The sequence below is a fragment of the Oreochromis niloticus genome, linkage group LG3, assembly GCF_001858045.2.
Source record: "Oreochromis niloticus isolate F11D_XX linkage group LG3, O_niloticus_UMD_NMBU, whole genome shotgun sequence".
NCBI lineage: Eukaryota > Metazoa > Chordata > Actinopteri > Cichliformes > Cichlidae > Oreochromis > Oreochromis niloticus.
Window position 1 is genome coordinate 1,679,382 of NC_031967.2, and position 21,881 is coordinate 1,701,262.

Below are 21,881 nucleotides of genomic sequence, written 5' to 3' on the forward strand. Positions count from 1 at the left end.
CATTAGTGTAGTCGTCTTTGTCTCTGAGGGCTTTTAGTGTTCTGGGATCAGTTATGATCTGCGCTTCATATGGAAAGGAACATAGAATTAACAAGTAGACGAGCTTCAGTTATTTAGCATAGTAACAGATGAGTTTCTTCTTAGAAAACATTAAATAAGACAAAAAGTCTGAGAGATCAGATAGAAGCTCAGAATAAGGGCCAAGTGAACACAAATAAAACTGTTTTTGAGTTTTGCAGGGTTGACAAGTGTCAGCCTTTGAAATGAATTTAAACACTGTCTGTGTCTTTGGTTGATTAATATGCTACAGGGGATGATTACTGCTATTTCCTCTCTTCAGCCTGTGCGTCAAGTATTCTGATAGTTAGTATGGGTCGAGGGTGGTGATTTGTTTATACTAACATAATCATAACCTGCTGTAAACAGGTTTCTGTAAGACAGAGTCAATCAATATATTAATTAATTATTAATTTGTTTACTAACAGTGACCTAATGTTTCACTGTGTTACTCTGTGGTGGAGCTGTGGATACTATATTGTTCTTTCTGTGTGATTTTTTATGTTTAACTTGTTTTTTGGTTAGTTTGCTCCATCACCTGCCTACACTTAGATATTCTGTCCATAAAGGCTGTGACTAGAACTGCTGACAGAGCTGGTGGCAGAGTCCAACACCTACTGGAAGCTAGTTTGACTTACTGCTGGCAATACAAACCAAGCTCTCGCTGTGGTTGTACAGGGATTGAATGGCCCCTAACAACAGGCCAGACACCCCATACTCCCAAAGCACCCAGAGGACCTGGTTATGCCTTATCTAAGTCCATAAAACACATGTAGACTGGTTGGGCAACCTCCCACACATCCCTGAATATCCTTGAGAGGATAACGAGCTGGTCCAGTGTTTCAGTGACCAGGATGAAAACCGCATGGTTCCTCCTGAATCTAAGGTTCAGCTAACAGAGAGGTTCCCAAAGTGTGGGGCCCGCCCCCTAGAGGGGCGCAGAGGCATTGCAGGGGGGCGCGGTATGAAAAGAAAAAAAAAAAAAGAGCGCTTGGACACTGTGGACAGGTTTTTGACGGGGCTCCCACACAAACGCAAAGCAGGAGATGAAGCATCGCCAAATATGTTTCCAAACCAACTTCCTTCCAAGCCAAAGACAGGAAAATATGGTGAAGCATATCTTCCCTTTGGCTTCACCTGCACAAGTGCCAAGGTAGGTCTCCCCTGCAAAATTAGTTTCCCTGCGTCGGGAGCAGCACTGGGCTCTCCAAATCACGGACAAACAGTATCCCACATTCTTGATTTTTAGTTCACAAACACTTCTTGTAATAACTAACTACTCCTGACATTTTGGACATGTTAGCTCTTTATACGGTAAAGTTATAGTGGGATACAAATAATATCAGGCTGATCCTGCCGTAATTTGTTCCCCCGGTTCAAATCACGGACAAACAGTATCCCACAGCTGTTTATGTTTTTGAACCCATTTTGCACAGAGAGGCATTTTTTGAAAAATGTATTGACAGCAATGTTGAAAATTATTAAACAGGGAAAAAACAACTACACGTAAAATAATTACACCGTGACGCCTCTGCCTTTCTAAATGGAGGGACAGTAACTGTGTGTGTGTATGTAAGCGTGTAAAACCTGAAGATAGATTAACAGTAACAGTATTTTGTCTCTATCTGCCATTCTGCAATTCATCTCATGTAAACAATAACGTGGTGCACAGCGTGACGTGAAAAGAGGCACATACCTTTGTCGTTGCGTGACGAACTCTGTATTCCTCGTCCACACGTAAACACAAAAAAGGAGTTTTAAATAATCTCCGTTTTCGGTGAATCGCAACGCCGTTTACGTGTTGACGAAAAGCCCAAACGCATAGAAACAGCTGAGTTTTCAAAAATACCCGTGTAGGTGTGGACGTAGCGTAAAAGAGTTAGTAGTTTATTTTATTACTACCTGTAATTTATTGCAGATTATTTGTATTTGCTTAATTGTTTAATAAATGTTTGAGGTGTGAAATAAACCGCAATGGAGCAAAAATATGGGTGTGTGTGTTTTGTGTGTTTGTGCAGTGGAGGGGGGGGGCAACATTTTTCTTGTAAAACAAAGGGGGGCCTGGCAAAAAAAGTTTGGGAACCACGCAGCTAACAGATGAACTCTCCTCTTCATTACCCTGGGATAGACTTCATTGGGGAGGCTGAGGAGTATAATCCCTCTATAGTTGGAGACGCATCCTAAGGTCCCCGTTCTTAATCAGGGGAACCATCACCTCAGTTTGCCAATCCAGAGGCCACCCCAACCTTGACGTTGCAGAGACACGTCAGCCAGGACAGTCCTACGAGATCTAGAGCCTTCAGGAACACAGGGTGAATCTTATCCACCCCAGGGGCCCAGGTACAGTGTAGTTGTTTAACTACATCAGTGACTTCACCCCCAGTGATAGGCGAGTCATCCTTCTCCCCCCCAGAATCTGCTATGCTACTGATGAATCCTTAAATTGTTCCTTCCAACACCTGCTTATATCCTCAGTGCAGTGTCCCACCACCACTGCAAACAATGTGTGCAGAACAGTGCTTCCCCTCCTGAGTCATCTAACTGTTTGCTAGAACCACTTTGAGGCTGTCTGGAAGTATTGTTTCATGGTCTCACTGAACTCCTCCCACACCTGGGTTTTTGCATCAGCAACTCTGCTTGTCCTGCAGGTAATTGTCCACTGCCTCTGGAGTCCCACAGACTAGCCCAATAATACTCCTTGGTTAGCCTGACAGCTCCTTTTAGTCCTTCAGGGATTTTCCTCTAGTTCTCCTGGAATTACCGCCAAGATGGGCAGAAACAACCTTGCAGCCACACCTCTTTGCATCAGTCTCTGTAATGGAGGCATGAAAGATGATCCACTCAGACTCAATGTTCTCAGTCTCCCTCGTAATGCAATTGAAACTCTGCTGGAGGTGGAAGTTGAAGAACGTGCAGACTTGGCCCTCAGACATTCCCAGTGCACCCTCACTGTACATTGAGGTACACCACGTCTGTCCAGCATCTTCTCCCACCCCCTGATCCAACTCACCTCCAGGTGGTGATCAGCTGACAGCTCAACGCCTCTCTCACCTGTTTGTCCAAGACAGTGGCGGTCCTAGCCTGTTTGGCGCCCTAGGCGAACACTCCCCTTTGGCGCAAACGGAGGACGCCTCCCAGTAAATGGGCGATAGAAAACCGATCGGTGCCTATGCCATTCCCAATATGCGCTGGCATTTTTTTTTTGATGATGCCCATGATGCCGCCCCGGGCAACCGCCCGTGTCACCCGTATCAAAAACCGCTACTGGTCCAAGATATATGGCTGCAGATCTGATGATCTGATTACAAAATCAATCCTTGACTTGCGACCTAGTGCCTCCTGCACTTATGAATACCATCATGCTCGAACATGGTGTCCGTGATGGACAGGCTGTGATTAGCAAAGAAGTCCTATAATAAAAACTATAATAAAACACCCAGGCCATTCCTTCCAATCGTCCAGAGCTGGTTCCAGAGCCTGACCACTGAGGTGATCCCAGTTATGTCTAATTAGTATCTTCCAACCTTATGCACCACATCAGGCTCTTTCTCCAACAGCAAAGTGACATTTCATGTACAAAAGTCTTGTTTCGCTCTCCTCTCTGCCTTCACTGCAGTCTGTAATCATATAAATAAAACTGAATTGAACTGAATAAAAAATAAGAAATCCTAATGTAACAATAAATACATGAATATTTAAACTATTTTTTAAAAACCATTCTAACAATCACTCTGATGCCTCAGTTGTACTTGAATGGCTCTCTTGCATGCATACACACTTTCAACCAGGTTATGCTAAATGTTAATGTCTTTTTATTCACTTTGGAGATTAATTAGCACTAAACCTATTTTATCTACTATTGGTAAACACTGTAGAAAAACATTGCCCTCGGCAGGGCTGTGGTGCCACTTCAGGTGGACCAAGAGAGGTTATGAATGAAAATGTTCAAAAACAGTTTCTTGAAATTCAAAAATGAATTTATTTTCTGATTCTAAATTAGATATAATTTCAGCTTTTGAATTCATATTTGACTTAATCCTATAAAACAAAACTTATAACTCGCTTGAGTTTTGGTTCCTTGATCTCCTTCTTCTTGATCTTGACCTCAAGGCTATTTTGTTATTAGTTGTATAGAAACGTCATTTGGAATGTAAAGCTGCTGATGGAGAATCCAGTTAATCAAGTAGCCTAAACATCAGAAGCTCAAATAAATTAATGAAAACACAAAGGAAATTTATCATTTTGAACTTGTGTAAAAATTACAGGACAAAGATTCTCATATTTGAAACTGGGCCTCAGCAGTCTGACACTTGCCTGAATCCCATGATTGTTTCATACAGTCATTATACACTCCTTTTATAGTCATCTTGTATACAGTCATACAGTCATGCGTATGATGGATTTTTAGGGCCAGATTCAGAAGAAAAATAGTGTTCAATTTGAGATCAAAGTTGAAATTTCAACACAAGATTCTATTTTGAGGAAAAGTTGGAATACTACTATGAAAAACAAAATGCTGAAATATTATTTTGAGAAAAAAGTCAAAATCCTAGAGATGACTTAGTGAAACAGCTTGATCAGCTAAGGAGTTTGGAAATAAGAGCGACGGGACTTCTTTAAGTTTCTTGAACACGTGTCACCTGTCATCCAGAAGCTTCTTCAGTTCTAGGCTTGTCAGATATGAGGTGACACGTCTTCAGGAACTTAAAGAGGTCCAGTCGCTCTTAGATTTCCATGACCTGGATGACGGAGAACCAACACAGACAACTTCATCAGCTGTCTTATTGTGTCTTGTGAAACAACATACATTGTCTTTATTCATGAGGGTGTAACTATCTGTATGCTTGCATCCGTCTTATTGCCAGCCATTTCATCTAAAACCGACTCTGAACTATGATCTCATTAACTCATCTACACATTTAGGCTTTTTTTAATAATAAAGAGAATAAAGTCCACAATATTATTTCAGCTTTATTCTCAAACTGATCAATAATATATATTTTTCTGAATAAGGCCCTAATACTCCTTCGTACATGGCTCCAACCCAATGACTATAAAAGATGCTTTCAGTCATCGGTTTTTAACTCGCAGTAACAGATAACAGCCGTTAGAGGGCAGCAGACTTGTCTGTTTATTCCGCTTATCAAGAAGAAGAAGAAGCCGTCCCACACCACTTCCCTAACAGCAGTGACATGATGGAGGTAGCCTCTGATGGATGTTGTTCTTCCTTTAAGAAAGTCCCTCTGTCAGAGACGGAGTTGGATTTCTGTGGTCAGGCGTACTCCGTGTCCGTCCTGAAACCCGGATATTGTTGTCCGGAGACTGACGGTGCCTTCAGGGCCGACGGGACCATCACTCTGATAATGGGACTCAAGAATATCCTGGTCGATACCGGGGGACCGTGGGACCGGGACTTCCTTCTTACGTCCTTAAAAAAGAGAGGTTTGGACCCAGAAAACATCGAGTTGGTCGTGGGCACCCACGGACACTCAGACCACATTGGAAATCTGAGTCTTTTCCCAACTGCAAAGATGATTATTGGATATGACATCAGTGATGGGGACAGATACAGTCCCAGCGAGCTGGCAGAGGGAAAGACTCACACCGTCGATGAGCATGTGAGTGTTTCATTTTTGACTAGAATTTAAAGGTTGAACCGAAAGATTTATTTATTATTTTGGAGTTTTATTAGAGCTAAAACACATAACACTGAAACCATAAACGCATGTTTCTGAAAACAAGAGAGAGAAATAAAAAACACTGCGATGAAAACAGGGACTGTGTGTGTGTGTGTGTGTGCGTGCGTGTGTGTGCGCGCGCGCCTGTGTGTGTTTATACACATACACACTACCAGTTGTAATGAACTATTACACGATTTAGATTTACATCATTTCCTTAGGGATTAATAAAGTATTCTCATTACATTAATTCTCACTGAAGGCATCAAAACTATCACCATCACTCTCCTTCTTGGTCAAACAGCCCTCACACAGCCTGGAGGTGTGTTTGGGGTCATTGTGCTGTTGGAAAATAAATGATGGTCCAACTAAACACAAACTGGATGGGATGATGCTGCAGGATGCTGTGGTAGCCATGATGGTTCGGTGTGCCATGCTTCACAGTGGGAACCATGTAGAGACCATCGTTCACATTTTCTCCGTCACACAAAAACTCAGCAGGTGGAACCAAAGATCTCAGATGTGGACTCATCAGACCAAAGCACAGATGGTCTAATGTCCATCCTTGTGTTTCTTGGCCCAAACAAATCTCTTCTGCTTGTTGCTTTTCCTTAGTCGTGGTTTCTCAGCAGCTATGTGACCATAAAGGCCTGATTCACACAGTCTCCTCTGAACATGCAGAGATGCTACTGGAGCTCTGTGTGGCATCTATCTGGGCTCTAATCTGAGCTGCTGTTAACTTGTGATTTCTGAGGCTGGTGACTCGGATGAATGTATCCTCAGCAGCAGAGGGGACTCCTGGTCCTCATGTGAGACAGTTTCATCGTAGTCTTGATGGTTTTTGTGTCTGCACTTGGACACATTCAAAGTTGTAGCAGTTTTCCAGACTGACTGAGCTTCAGTTCTTAAAGTAATGATGGGCTGTTGTTGCTCTTTACTGAGCTGATTGGTTCTTGCCGTAATATGAATTCTAACAGTCGTCAAACACGGCTGTCAGCTGTGCACCAGCCTGACTGCTGCACAACACACCTGATGGTCCCAACCTCATTAAGAAGGCAAGAAACTCCACAGATGAGCCCTGACAGGCCCACCTGTGAGGGGAAACATGTCAGGTGACGACATCATGAAGCTCACTGAGAGAAGGCCGAGGGTTTGCAGCACTGCCAACAAAGCAAAGGGTGGAATCTAAAATATGAAACATATTTATCAATGTTGTCTTTACTACATAATTCCATATATCTTGATTCATATATGTGAGGTCTTCAGTTTGTACCTACGATGTAGAAAATAGTAAGAATAAAGAAAAACCATTAAATGAAAAGGTGTGTGCAAACCTGTGGTAGTGCATGTACACACATGTAAGCATTTTGTTCTAGTTTGAAGGAAAATATAAATTTAGAATTGACTAAACTTACAATGAAATGTTTTTCTCAACTAATTTCACAATTTAAATTTCATTTTTAAAACTGCTTCAAATTAAAATACAACAAAAGTTAAAATGATCTCAAACGTCTGTAACAGTCTGCAAAGTCCTGTGACAGAGTTGGTCTCATAGGTTGTTCTGCAGGTTCAGATGTGTTTACTCAGTAAATGTACGTAGTGTTTTTAAATAGTCTTGTTTCATCCACAGGTGTCTATAGTTCCCACTCCAGGCCACACAGGACAAGATATCAGCGTGCAGGTGAAGGGGACCTCAGCAGGCACCGTGCTGATCGCAGGAGATCTGTTTGAGTGCTGCTCAGACGAGAACAGTTGGCGGGATCTAAGTATGAACGCTGCAGTACACGAGGTCAGCCGCCAGGAGGCCTTACGTACTGCCGACGTGATCGTACCAGGACACGGACTTCCATTCAGAGTTCTCAGGAACAAGTGACTCCAACCTGGGCTTGTGAATCGAAGGGACTTTACTGAATAATAGGAGCTTGACTCGGATCATTCAAACCAAAGTTAAGAACTACTGTCAGGAAGACAAACCTCCTCCAACTATTAAAGCCTTAAATATCAAACTGGTGTCTAAAGAACATTTGTTCACAAAGCTTTAGATTCATTATTTCTTTCTTACTGCTGACTGTTGGTCAAGATGTTTATAACCAATCCTGAACTTCCAAAGAAATCCAAACTCTGTAGTCTGTCGATCATTAATGCCTCATGTAATAAAGACTATTCAAAAGGAGCTGGGTGTTTTTGAAACGATGTGATGGATTAAAGAAGAAGAAACTTAAACTTTTCTGTCCCACATGGGAAGTTTTTCTTGGACATACAGAGCTAAACATAAAGTACATGTATCTACTCCTGTTTGGTCAAAGTTATTTCAATCATAATCACAAACACACCCTCACACAGACGCACAGCTTCTTATCAGTGTTTCGTCACCGTAAAAGGAAAACTTGACACAAAGGCAGGAGCATCTGTGACATGTGACTCAGCTGGTTTAGGGCGTGATGAGAAAATACATTTTCTTTTTTTTAAATTTAGTGCTGTTGATCTGTGTCTCAGTATCAAAGAAGCAAGGATCTGATGAGTTACAGAGATTCTAGACTTTTTTTGATGAACCATCAATATTATTACCAATAATACCCATTTAATATGTCCAGTTTCTTAACTACATAACATTTAAAGTTAGACATGTTGGATTCAAATTTAGCCTCAGTTTTTACCAATAACACAAATGAGTGTAGTAATAATGTGGTGCATAGAGGAACTCCTCTTTGCACTTACAGACATGCGTGACCTAAAGTCTGAGTCATACGTGCTCAAGCTGAGGGGTGATTTGTTAAAGCCCCACCTTTAGCTGCATCTGAGGACCTGTGAGAGCTAAAACACAAACATGAACATTTTATCTGTAAACTTGAAAATTTGGAGACCTGCAGCTTGGTGAAAAGCAGAACTCTGCAGACTCAGTGTGTACAGGAGGGTGTGCGACGAACCTCCTACATAAACTGTCTGCAGAGTCAGTCGTTCGCACCATCACGCTCTTCCTCACTGAATTTAGCTCAGAATATGTGGCAGAAGACTGGGAAGAACTACGGCTCGCTCAGGAAGTCAGAAACGTGGGAGGGTTGATAGGAGGAGGAGGACCAGTCTGGATCCGGACATGCAGTTTTGTGTGTGGCTGATATCCGACGCTTCAGTCATATTTACATCTACATAGCTCTGACACTGCTGATGGCTGACAATCATTTTATGAAGTACATATCCAGCCTCTCTGTTCAATTCCCTTTGATAAGTAACTCATTGCTCCCGTGTCTTTACTTTTTGTCTTTACTTCGTCTGGTTCTCTCTGTTTCTGCTTACAGGTCCTAAATCCACGTCCACCTGACCAGTCCAGACAATGCTGAGGGTAACTGCTGACAGTCACTGGCTAAATGCAGTGTTGGTGTTTTTATTTTTGTCATGCTGTTCTGCAATTTGACAGCAACTAACAGGCTTCAGTAGATCCAAGCTGAGCTCCTGTGTAAGAATACAAATGTCCCAGCTCTGCACACCAGTGTCTGATTAACTCCACTCTACCCACTCACAGCCAACCCATGTGTGCTCTACAGGTGCTATAGCACTACACTAGTGAGACACATTCAGAGTAGCAGAGGCTTCATTAGTGCTGTGAGGGACAATGAACATGATTCATATAATCGTGTACATACATGTTTGATGTAAGCTGTTTCCTGTTAGCTCCTCACTTCTGTCACTGTTCCGTCACGTTTTTGTTTCCCCAGAAACACTTCAGTTTTCTTTTGTCATTTTTTCCTTTAGTTTTGGGGCTCGTTTTATATTTTTTCTATTTCTGTTGTGTTTTGTGGGCTTCTGCAGCTTTTTTCTATTTGCTGTTGTTTTCTTAAGTTGCAGTCCACTTGACCTCTCAGGGTCACCATACAGATCAGTGTAATGTCTTGATGCAAGCTCAATCATCCAGGTACGAAACTCCAACAAAGCTGATTGTTAGATGGGGTTTGGGGAAGGTTGGGGTAACATCCTGTCAGCTGTGACTGAAGAAATGTTCCACTGATGTTTCCTCCAACATCCAGATGAGCAGAACCTGGGTGATTTACTCGCCTCTAGAGGGCCCTCTCTTCTAAGATATAAATATGATGTAAATTTATCATCAAGCTAGAAGTAAATCAAGTTCAGCATTATTCATGGAAGTCAGTCAATAATAACTGAAACTTAAAAGAAGACAATGAGCCTCGTCTCTTTTCTCACTTTGAAATTTGGAAAACAGTCATTTTTATTTTAATACCATGATTTTTAGATCTGCTTGGAAATGACGCAATAACATTTGTAACATAAGTAATTTTCATTACGTTTACACAAAGAATAACAATATGAGAGCAGACTACAAAGACTGTGTGGGATACATTTCCATAACATGTACAGAAAATATAAAGAAAGTATTCCTACCACACACACGTGTGAAAACTGAGCAGAGGGAAGCTGACCGATGTCAGGACAGGAAGCTGTGTGAGAATGTGGCAAAGATATCAGCTCACCACAGAAGTGCTCTTCTTCTGCTGCTACTGGATCGTTACAAATTTGATCATCAAACAGGTAAAACTCACACTATCAGCTCATTTACAAATTACCCATAAACACTATTTTATACTAATACTGTACTAAAATTGTGGGGAATGTCTTTTGTGTATCTTCTTATGTCTTGACCTGTGTGAATGACATGAAACTGAATGAAACACTGGTTTGAAAATGCTTTGACTATTTCATGTTGTTTCAAACACACACAAATAATGTTTAGAAACAGAGATACTGTTTTACCTCTGCGGTCTCTCCAGAGACGTGTTCATAGTGTGAAATGTTTGACAAACTGTCAAAAAACCCAGTAAAGTAAAGTAAAGTAAAGTAAAGTAAAGTAAAGTGAAGTAAAGTAAAGTAAAGTGAAGTAAAGTAAAGTGCAGCTTTTGTGTCTTTTCTCAGCTCCACACAACATGCAGCCAAACGTGGAATTTTCTGCAGCTAATTTTCTGCAGCCAGTCTAACAGATAACCTGACAGTGTGTTGGTGAACACTCTCATTTACAAGACGCTGCACTCAGCTAACATCTTCCAGGTGCCAATGACTTTTCAGCTATTTGTTATAACCAAATGGAAATGTTACAATTAAAGAGCTGTAAACCTTGTATGATGTGTAATTATAAAAGGTAACATTAGAAGATGTTCCCGTCCAAGGGAAGGTTTCAGAGACTGGAAGAGTTCTGAAACCACACTTTTGAGCATGTTGCTAAACACAAATGTTGTGACACAGATGACAGATGATGCCACAAATATTAGGGAGCCACGTGACTTACATCAGAGTATTCTAGTACTTTTACGTTCTCTACAGTCGCCTCTTATGGTAGATTTGGGATCTTGTAGCAAAAGACTCTACATAAGACTAATTTTTCATCATGTCCATTAATTTCTTTTCTCAAATACATATGTGAGTAGGTTGGGGGATATGCATGGCAACATATGTGATAGACTGTTTTACATTTTTTCTCTTAAATGGCGCATGTCTTTATCTTTCCTGATAACTCTGACGAAGGCTACAGCGTGTTAGTGAAGCAATAAGTTTATACTGTGTATGTACTGTCGGAGCTACAACGCCTTTTGATTACAGCTCTTACAGATTAGCAGATTAGGGGGATTATTTTTCCACTGTTGCAGCCTCTGGACACAGCTTTGACAGACTCCAGAGTTTTATTTCCTGCGCATACACGTAGCATGATGTGCTGTTCTGTTATGAACGGTTAAACTGGAGGCAGACAGACTCAGTGCAAGTGAAGGCCTAAACGAGAACAGGGAAGAGAGCAGAACTGAGTTGCATGTTCTCAATTAAACGCACACACACTTGGGCCATATGGTGGTGAGGGTTAAAGGGAAGCCAGTGGATCAAGGAACAGATATGGTCTGGGGGAAGGAAGACAGGAGAATTAGTCCATGCATCATTTTTGAGTAATCTCCATAACCATAATTCGCTCAAATGAGAGGAATACATCGAGTCTGAATTCCTCGGAGTCACGCAGAGAGGCTGAGAGGGTGAGCAGGCAGGAGAGGAGAGGTGGAGTTTTGAGAAGGAGGTGCTGTGAGGAAAACCACTGGGTGCAAACATGTTACTCTCCTCCCTCAATAGCTGTCTTACCTTCTGCTGCTGTGCTGGAGAAGGGGAACTGGAGGGTCCCATACCCTTTCATTGTTGCTGCTTGCTTTTCCCTGTTCTCCCATTTGTCCAGCTGGTGATGCAGATGTTTTTTCCACAGTTGTTCTTATTGTTAAATGTTTTATTTCCACTGACTTTGCATTAGCTGGGTACATAGTTCGGACCATCTGAGTTTGCCCCAGGGCAGTTCTTGGAGGCAGTGCCACCTCTGTGGTGTTAGTGACTGGGATATAAGACCAGGTGCCTGGATGTAAATGGCATCTGCAGGTAAGGGCTGGGCTCGAACAGGATATCCTGGCATTCTGGAAGTGGAGCTCATCTTCCGTGTCCAAACCTACGACCTACCAAATGCTTTTGAAGACCTTTTTTTGCCTGTCTCCCTTCCTCCAGCCTGCCTCGCTTCCTCAGAGTTTCTCTCTTTCTGGATGTTGGTCACCCTGTCTGCCTGTGCCGCCACCAGCACGCACTCTTCTCGCCCCAGCTCCTCACCACCTCTGCCCGAGCCCACTACTAGACTTGTGACAAATTAGCTCCCCAACTCTGTTACCTCATCCTCGTCTTCCTCTCTCTGTGTCCACTCACTAATCTCTGCTCTCTTTCCTTCCCATAGACCGTTGGAGTCCTCCGCCAGTTATCCCTGCGATCCCAGAACTGTTATTGTTACTCTGTCACTGTGGATAAATCATCTACACTGTAGCTAAACGTGTCCGTGTGATCGGCTGCCTGGGTTGCTCATAACAAACTCACCTTTAAAAAGACTTCAGCTTTCTCACAGTCAATAGAGAATACTGTGCTAACATCCTCCTTCACAGCACGAGGTGGCTCTATTCTTTTCTCTAACATGTGTTCAATCACATTGAAGCCAATGATTGGCTCCTCTGCCACCCAGTCTTCCTGAGCTACTAACACTGGTAACCAGAAGCTCTGACTGCGGAGCCTCTTCTGTGGGTAACCTGATTGTGATTTCAGCCCACTTGGCAAATAGGTTTGGTGGTGCTTCCTTGGCTGATATTTATCAGCCAATGATAGAGATCAATCGTCCTTGTGGTGCCCCTTCAGTGTGGTATGAACCTGTGCGAGGGTGAGGTCTGTTTTAATCTCTAACATGTTGCAAAGGCTTAGGCCTGGGCTGTTGGCTCTGACGACGACTTTAGTCATTTCAGCTTCGCTGTGATTCGTTTTAAGTCCAGTTTCGATTTGATGAATCAGGTTGGAGTCTGACAGTTTGTCTTTTTACACTAATTCTGAATTGACTGTGTAGTCACTTCAGCGAGCTGTGTTGGTGGTGCAGCAGGTGTTGGTGCCTTAGAGCAGGTAACCCTGAATGAGCTCCTGGGATTCGTTCTGTTAGTCTTGTCATTTCTTCCTCTAACTCTTTTGTCGAGGTTTGAAACTCAGCTGCAGAGCTGCACGTTGTTCTTGTAGGCTGGCCAATGCAACAACATCCTCAATGACACTGTCTTTCCTGTGCAGGGTCATCTCTTTCTTTAACTTCTTTAGCAGTTTTTACTGAGCTGTTCAGAAACACGTATGCTACTTCCTCTTCCTCTACTTCCATAATTGTTTCAGCTGCTTCACTTATGGTTCCGATCAGCGTGTGCTTCTTTGACTGTTTTCCAGTTGAGATATTAGTTTGTAAACACACTTCTTTTGCTGCCGTAGTAATCAAAGAAGCTTAATGTTGACATGACATAAATTACAGTCATTTGACTGACAACCGGACATGAACTGTTCTTTGATACTTAAACCTGTTTTTTCATGCATTATTTTTTCTGCTTCCCCACAGCTCACGATGTCCATCAGCAACACCACTGCCTGCACCAATGACAGTACGAGCCACTTCGACATCATCCACGTGTGCTTGTACTCCTTCATCTTCATCGTGGGTCTTACTTTGAATGTTATAGCTCTGGTATTTTTTTTTTGTCAAATCAAATCCAGATCCCCAACAGTTGTCTACATGACCAACCTGACCATGGCGGACTTTTTACTCATCCTCACATTGCCAGTGAGAATCTGCTACCACCTTGGATTAAAAGGCATTCCTCCGGTGTTGTGCGATTGCCTTGGCTTGATCCTGAAGGCCAACATGTACGGGAGCATCTTATTCCTTGCTTGTATTTGCTTTGACCGCTGCATCGCTGTCAGCTTTCCTATGTCTTCAAGAATTCAGAGAGCAAGACAGAAGTCACGGTTGGTTTGTCTTGGAGTCTGGATACTGTCCTTTGGTCCAAGTCTGCCAATCTACATCCTCAAGCGTGAAAATGTTTCTTTAAATGTTACTAAAAATTGTTTTGATAACCCACCAGTTTATGCCACACAACCAGCAGTAGTTTTTTCCACTTTATTGCTGGGGTTTGGCCTCCCTTTAGCAATTATGCTAATATGCTCCTGGATATTGGTTCATACTGTTCAAAAAAGCCCTGTGGCTCAGACAAATCTGGTGGACAGCAGAAAGATCCGGAGGATGATCGCTACAAGCCTGCTTATTTTCCTAATCAGTTTCTCTCCATACCATGCTACCCTAGTTGTCCTCTCCCTGCACAGAGACGCTATAACCTCTAGAACTTGTAATGGTATGCAGCCCATGTTGGCTGCATACCGCTACAGCCTGGTGGTGGCTTGTCTAAACACAGTGCTTAACCCCATTGCATATTATTTCACCACAGATACCTTCAGGAAGAACGTTGTGATAGGCACTGTTCAAAAGATGTTCCCCCTGTACAATCTGAGTTCAGGGCAGAGATAGCTGAGTGCTCACAACAGTTAGTCCCACTTAGCTCCACGGGTCACTGCTATCCTGAAAGCTGCACTCTGGGCCATGTTTTCTTCAGTGTCTGTATCTGTCTGTCTTTGGTATATGTTCACACCAACATCATCACCAGCACGAGTGCTGTTTTTCTCCTTTGTGCTCTTTCCATCACATTTGATGAACTACAAGCAGACTGTGAAATGACTTTTGCTTTTCTCTATATTGCTACTCAACCTTTAAGGTCTCATTTATGAGGTGTTCTTTAAATGAGGGTCCTTCCAAAAGGTTCTTAACTCACTGGTATTATTTTAGTTTAAAATCAAACCCACAGCACAGCACAGCACAAAGCAGCCAGAGAGACTCGTTCACCAAACACCAACGCAAGTATCATGCTTGCACAATACTAAGACACCACAGAGAAGTCTATGTGGTTTCTCCACACCAACACATCTTGCATATTCTTGTATATACCTCAGGAAATGTCTTCACAATGGTCATAAAGGTTTATTCTATATACAATAACAGATCCTAAAAACAGACAATGTAATGCACAAACTCACAGAGCCGCAAAAAGTAATATTCTGTTATAATAAAGTAGAATATAATATCTTCTATTACACAGCTTTGAACTATGTAAACTGTTTTTTACACACTGCTTCTGTGTGTTGGCTTCATTTTGTTAAATAAATAATTACACGATGTAACATGTCAGATTTTGTTGTTCACCTGAGGTTGTATGTACATCATCTGAAGACTTGCTGAAGACCATATTATTTATTATGTCCTAACATGTAAAACTTTAGAACTGATAGTTTACTTTGTATCTACTGTGACTGCATTTTAACAGTACATTGCATTGCAGAGAGGCCAAGACGTGAATGTATTCTTTCATTATTTCTAAACCTGTTTCCAAAAAAGTCGGGACACTGGACACAACAAATCAAATGTTGTAACTTCATCCTGCCAGTTCAGCACCTGGACTCTTTCACCAGAAAGCAATGCTGTTGGAAACTGTAATGTGTTCTGGTTAAAAGCCCATCTCTGATACACAGCTTGTCTGTACACCAGCACATTGCAGCTCCAAAAGATGGAAAATGAATAAATGAAATGATATTCTTGTATTCTCTGTGTCAAGCTGCTAAATGAAAAGTTCCCTGCTGTTATCTCCTGTCTCTTTATTGTTGTCTGTCCACTTTGAAAAGGTCACAAACCTAAAAAAAACCCAACCTGATGGCTGTTTTATTTTGCATTCTGATTGGATGAGGCCGTGATGATAACAGCCCCAGAATTCCTTTGAACCTCCTCATTAACAGAGGAGGTTCAAAGGAATATCAAAACTGGATTTTGATATTTAGATGATTTATTTATAACACCTCTTAGGCTTCAAGTCTGTATATTTCAGTCTTTGTGGCCAAACAGGTATATTTTTGTTCCATCAGTTTACTGGGGAGTTCTCCAAAAAGTAAGATTGTTGGGGGAAGTTGGAAACTTCAGCCTGGCTTTTCACTTTAAAGCAGTGGCTTCTTAGGTGCTGAGCAGCCTTGGAATTGTGATAAAGTGAATTCAAAGTCAAATAATCTTTCTATAAACACATTTTGGACTAAATGCGTATGTCATGCATGAAATAGATGCAGCAGTTATGCCATATATCTAAAGAAATCAAACCATCGATGTGTAATGTGTAACAATAAGAAAAGATGCAGGGAAAAAGTACCGAACACATGAAGAAAGGGAGAACACACGGCAAGTGATGACATCAGCTGAAATCTGTCAGTAATTAGAAAGTAATCCTGTCACTTAGTGCAGATTAATATCAGCTGGTTCAGGCCTAATTGATGGCCTTTAAAAAGGTGTGTCATTACCAATGTGCCACACGATGGACCTTTCATGATGAATAAAACCAGTGAGTGGTCTGAGGACTGTAGCAATCTTATTGCTGTGAAACATAACGATGACACTGGTTACAGAAGAATGTCTAAACTACCGAAGCTTCCACTGACGACTCTGGGAGCTGAAATTGCATGAATTGAAAAATGTACCAGGATGATGAAAAAGAGTGCAAGTAAACTCTAAACTGGTTCCAGCCAATCAGCCGACCTGAATCCAAATCCATGGAAAGAGCTAAAGCTCAGAGTTCTAGCACGGGCCCACGGCACCTTCAGGATTTGAATACGTTTGTGTGGGAGAACGGGCCAAAGCCACACCTGAGCAGTGCCTGCAGCTAGTTTATACATACAGACGTGTTCAAGCTGTCATTGTACCTCAGCATCATGCAAAGTATTCAATTTAAAAATTTATGCAGTGTTTTTCTTGTAAATACAATTGTTCTCTGAGTTGAGTAAAAGCAGTGTCCTTTGTAACTGAAGGGCAGAAACAGCTTTGGTGTTTCCTTCTGCTTTTGCTTTGACTGCACAATCTTAACAGACAGATCTCTATGAGAAGTTTAAATTGTGTTCATGTCTGTGGCTTCCTGTGGTGTGGTTGTCTTTGTGTGTGATCTCTAAAAACAACAGAACTTAGACACAAAGGCTCTAGTTTTGCTGTAACTTCCTCTTGTTCAGACCGAAATGCTTGAATGTGTAAAGAAACTGTATTTGTACTTGTGAAAAGCACGCCTCTGTGACTGTGAGGAGTGTGTTTCTGTGTGTATGAGCGAGGACCAAGTTAAGCTTAAAATCAACATTTAGAATCAAAGTAATCAGAAGGTTCAGTCGAGAATCCTACTGTAAAAATCTGAATACTTCATCCAGCATTAGGACCCGGAATATCAACCATGTTTTATTGGAGTGCTACACATTTTATTTTTCATCATACAACTGTACAGTTTCAAATTGGCATCAGATTATTTTCCTTTTATGTTTTAAAATAGTTTAATAATGTAACATTAAAAGACACACAGAGTGGATCAGCCCTGTGTTACACATCAGTAACACAGAATACTTCACAAGCCTTCAAATGAAAAAGAGTTTGTATAAAGTCTCAGAGTCTCAGGCAGAAGGCATTTGCCAAATCACTACTTTAGTTAGTGGTGGATACACACCTGACCAGTAAGTGTTTTTAGTTTTGTAACGACTGTACACAGGTGTTTGTCATTTCGATGTATTACAGTGGCAATGAACGACAACTGTTAATAACAAAATGCATTAAAAATAAGTAGAAAAACAACATTTTTTCACAACGTGGTTTACAGCTGTTTCTAGGATGGTATTTTCTGGCTTTAAAGGTCAAAGGTTTATCAGAAGCACACAATCACATCTTCTTTATAATAAAGGCTGTAAGGACATATCTGCAAATACTGAGTCGATCAATCAGAAGAATTTGCTGGGTGATGTGGAGAGTGGAGACCAGATGAAGGACACAGGCGTTACTAAACACAGTAGCATGAAAAGTTTTACATATTAGTCAATAGAAGGATTTTGTGCACTCGGGCAATGAAACGTACATTTTAGTCATGCAGTGAAGGACAGCCTGCTGTAAATTAGAGGCTTTTGGTGACTCCCAGTGGTTGAACAACAGGATGGGAAATGTTCTTGCAGACAATCAGGTAAAACTGAACATCAGCAAGAACATCTAGTGAAGAGTTTGATGGTGAACTTATGAACAGCACAGTCACTGTAGCATCATCAGGTAAACTCGCGTGCTCTATTGTGAAGACCTGAGGCCGCACATCATGGCATAAACTGCGCGTCTGTCCCAGCAGTAGAGATGTCAGAGAATCAGAGCCAACAGGCAGCCGATCCTGCCAGAGGCCACGCACCCTAGCATGAGCCGAGAACAGGGCCCCAGGTGCCCAAGAACCACCCGGCACCCGACTTAGCCCCACACCCTAAAAAATTATTCGGGGGCTTAGTAAATATCATTATAATTCTAAGTTAGATGACCTTGATTAAATCTTTGAAAATCACAAAAGTGTTATCTTGAGTTGAAAATACTGAAAAGAATGCTTAAATTTTCAACACCAGTTTTGAACTGAGCTCTTTTGTTCAAGTTTATTTAAAAGAAAAAATTCTGTATTTGAAACACAGGGTGCATTATTTAAATCTACTCAATATATCTCATAGAAAGTACTCAAAATAACTTTAGGAACCACGTGAAAGCAGGTGTGCTCAGACATTTCTAGAAAATGGCCCTGTTGAGTCGCGGTGCGGGAGCTGCGGTAGTCACGCGGCCTGACTCACTCTGTCAGGTTGTTCAGGAGGAGATGAACAGACGTCATCAATGGCTTTGGTAACTAAGAAGACCTGCCCGCAGAACAGTTCATAGCAGCAACCATGCTGCTTAGCTTTCTTGTTCTATGTGGGGTCTTTCAGAGCATATAAGACGCTGCTTTCAGCTTTGTCCCGAACAGGGCCAGTTTTTGAGAGAACGCTGAGAGGACCGCCCGGGTCAGCAGATTACCTCATCCAGGGCCGGTCCAAAGTACTATGGGGCCTTAAGTAAATTTAGACTCGGGGCCCTACTTCCTTTCAGATCCCAGAAAATAATGAAAAAAAAAAGCTTTGGTCCTTTGGGTCAAGCCAAAAGTACCATCATTTCCAGTATAGTTACTCCCAATTTACATAAATAAATGTTTATTTCAATCCAAGCTAAAATTTCTTATAAGAGATTGATGTTATGGCAGATTACTCAGTGACATGTTTTGTAATGATAAAGTTTTGATTTGTATTTTTTCAGCACCATCTTCACCACCAGGAGAAAAAAATCTGCATCAACTACAAAGTAAAGCAGGTAATTTTACTCAGAGGACTTGATGTGTTAAATTTTGGAATGATATGATATTGTTTTATACAAGCTGAGTAGTGGATGGTGATACCACCTAAATATTTATACTGGTTTTGTGGTGGGTTATTTTAGTCATACAAATGCCAAATCTAAATTTTGAGAATTTTTCAGTTCGGTAAATATATTGATGAGTTCGTGGTCTGTCATCTAGTGTCACCATACTATCTTTTTATTTATACAGCGTGGTGATGTGATTCAGATTATTTCAATGTGGTTAAGTATTGTACTTTGTTCCATGTTGACTTATTTGTAAGTTGTATCCTCCACCTGAATTGGTAGTGAGTATTGGTTATTCAATCAGTTAATCATACAAAAACTTTAAATATGGTTATATACCATTCTGTCATCTTCATACTGTGAGACATATTTTCTCACAATTTTTTAGGTCACAGGTGATGAGATGGCAGTGTAAACTCTGCAAACATGAGGAGTCATCAAAAGTGTCACTACTCAAACATTATCGAGTGAAACATGGTACATTTGGTCATGGCTATTCCATACCCTGTCTTCATTTGAATTGTCCTTGCTCTTTTAAGACATGGGGTGCCTTACGCTCACACTTGTCTAGGTCTCACAGTTCGCATGAAACGGAAGAGTGTGAGGTCCTTCCAACTATTAGATGTAAAATCTGTGACTCTTTTTACCCAAACACAAAAGACTATTTTCAACATATAAATTCCCATTTGAAAAGCCATGAAACCATAGAGTGTGTTTTTGATGGTTGTGAGTTTAAGACAAACATTTGTGGGACTTATGCGACTCACAGAAGTCGAAAGCACAGATTTTGTTCATGGAAGCACTTTAAAACTAACTTGATTTCAAAGCAAACTGTCAGTACATCTAATGAAATCTTCTTACCAGCACTGGAATTAGAAGATCACGAGGACTTGGATGTCACCATTGAACTTGGTTGTGAAAGGGAAACAACAAATGAAATTTTGAAAAATATTGGTGTGCTCTTGTTAAAACTGGAAAGCATCTATAATGTTTCTGGTAAATGTGTGGATGACTTGGTGGAACAGCTCAATTATATCTGCACATTATCACTTCAGTATATTCCAAAGTCAATAAGTGATATTCTTATTAAGAATAACTGTAATATTGATCAGTCTTTTGTCAGTGAATTGGCTGAAAAAATATGTCACTGTAGTCCTTTATGTGCAGCCCTTAGTCCTGATGGTCCCTTTGCTTCAAGATATAAGAGACAGAAATATTTCAAGGAAAACTTCTGTGTTATTGAACCAGTAGAATACTGTTTGGATCCAGAAAAGAATTTCACTTTTCAGTATGTGCCTATTCTTCAGTCCTTGCAGCTGTTACTGAGTAAAGATGTTAACAGTATATTAACTAGACATTTGAACACTTCACAGTTATCATCTTTCCACGATGGACAATATTTCAAGCAAAACCAACTTTGTGCTATTGAGGACTTAAGTATTTCCCTTGTTCTCTATGTGGATGACTTTGAAATTTGTAATCCACTTGGGACTTCAAGAAAAAAACACAAAGTCACAGCTGTGTACTGGGTACTTGCTGATATACCAACTGAACTGAGATCACAGCTAACATCAATTCAATTGGCTCTCCTGTGTAAGGCAAGTGATGTTAAAACTTTTAGCTATGAAACTGTTCTTGAGCCACTTTTAAAGGATCTCATAACATTAGAGAGAGACGGGATTTTTTTGTTCACAGCTTGGTAGATATATCAGGGGCACTGTTTTTTGTGTTTGTGCTGACAATCTTGGCGCTCATTCTCTTAGTGGACTCGTGGAAAGCTTTTCTGGACATTACATCTGTAGATTTTGCCTTGGAGACCATTCAGACTTTCAGCAAAAAGAAGTTCCTTCAGGAGCTTTTCCACCAAGAACAAAAGAGAACTATGATCTACATGTCCAAACCATAAAGGAAAATCCCTCCTCGGTTCATTTTTGTGGTGTGAAGAAAGGTTATCCATTAACAGGGAAATTAAAATATTTCCATTTTGTCACAGGGTATCCTCCAGATCTTTTGCACGACCTTTTTGAAGGCATAATTCCACTAGAATTAGCATTATGCCTTCATGTGTTTATCCGTAAACGTTACTTTTCCTTAACTGAACTCAATAACTTCATAACAGAATTTCCTTACAAATGGACCGATAAAACAGATCGCCCCCAAATCATCCCCCTAAATTTTTCCACTCGCAAAAGCATTGGTGGCAACGCACATGAAAATTGGACATTATTGAGACTATTACCTTTTATTATTGGGGAAAAGATTCCCAAAAATGATGAAGCATGGCAAGTTCTTATGACTCTAAAAGATATAACTGAACTTGTTGTGTCCCCTATTCACAGAGAGGAAAGTATTTGCTACTTGGACACACTTATATCTGAACATCGCAACAGGCTATTGGAGGTTTTCCCAGAGCAAAAACTAACTCCAAAACACCATTTTTTGGAGCATTATCCTGACTTGATCAGAGGATT

At 41.1% G+C, this 21,881-nt stretch overlaps 2 protein-coding genes across 3 annotated transcripts; both read left to right on the plus strand.

The window, feature by feature from the left end:
- The first annotated feature begins 5,183 nt into the window (after positions 1-5,183).
- mblac1 (metallo-beta-lactamase domain containing 1) lies at positions 5,184-7,958 on the plus strand. Its single transcript, XM_005464168.4, has 2 exons — positions 5,184-5,675; positions 7,366-7,958. The coding sequence occupies exons 1-2, from the start codon at positions 5,250-5,252 to the stop codon at positions 7,606-7,608; spliced, it is 669 nt and encodes a 222-aa protein (XP_005464225.1). The 5' UTR covers positions 5,184-5,249; the 3' UTR covers positions 7,609-7,958.
- A 2,080-nt stretch (positions 7,959-10,038) lies between these two features.
- On the plus strand, positions 10,039-15,794 carry si:dkey-3k24.8 (lysophosphatidic acid receptor 6). 2 transcript variants are annotated; one of them, XM_005464167.3, is made up of 3 exons: positions 10,201-10,277; positions 10,659-10,790; positions 13,666-15,794. In XM_005464167.3, the coding sequence occupies exon 3, from the start codon at positions 13,672-13,674 to the stop codon at positions 14,626-14,628; it is 957 nt and encodes a 318-aa protein (XP_005464224.1). In that variant the 5' UTR covers positions 10,201-10,277; positions 10,659-10,790; positions 13,666-13,671; the 3' UTR covers positions 14,629-15,794. The 2 variants fall into 2 exon arrangements, with proteins under 2 accessions (XP_005464223.1, XP_005464224.1); XM_005464166.3 differs by lacking the exon at positions 10,659-10,790 and having other exon boundaries at positions 10,039-10,277.
- The last annotated feature ends 6,087 nt before the right edge of the window (positions 15,795-21,881 follow it).

Excerpts from the sequence above, each read along its gene's own strand:
- mblac1 (XM_005464168.4), top strand. The coding sequence starts at position 5,250 with ATGATGGAGGTAGCCTCTGATGGATGTTGTTCTTCCTTTAAGAAAGTC. Across the intron at positions 5,676-7,365 it reads CTCACACCGTCGATGAGCAT|GTGTCTATAGTTCCCACTCC; the intron begins GTGAGTGTTTCA and ends TTTCATCCACAG.
- si:dkey-3k24.8 (XM_005464166.3), top strand. The coding sequence starts at position 10,197 with ATGTGGCAAAGATATCAGCTCACCACAGAAGTGCTCTTCTTCTGCTGC. Across the intron at positions 10,278-13,665 it reads CAAATTTGATCATCAAACAG|CTCACGATGTCCATCAGCAA; the intron begins GTAAAACTCACA and ends GCTTCCCCACAG.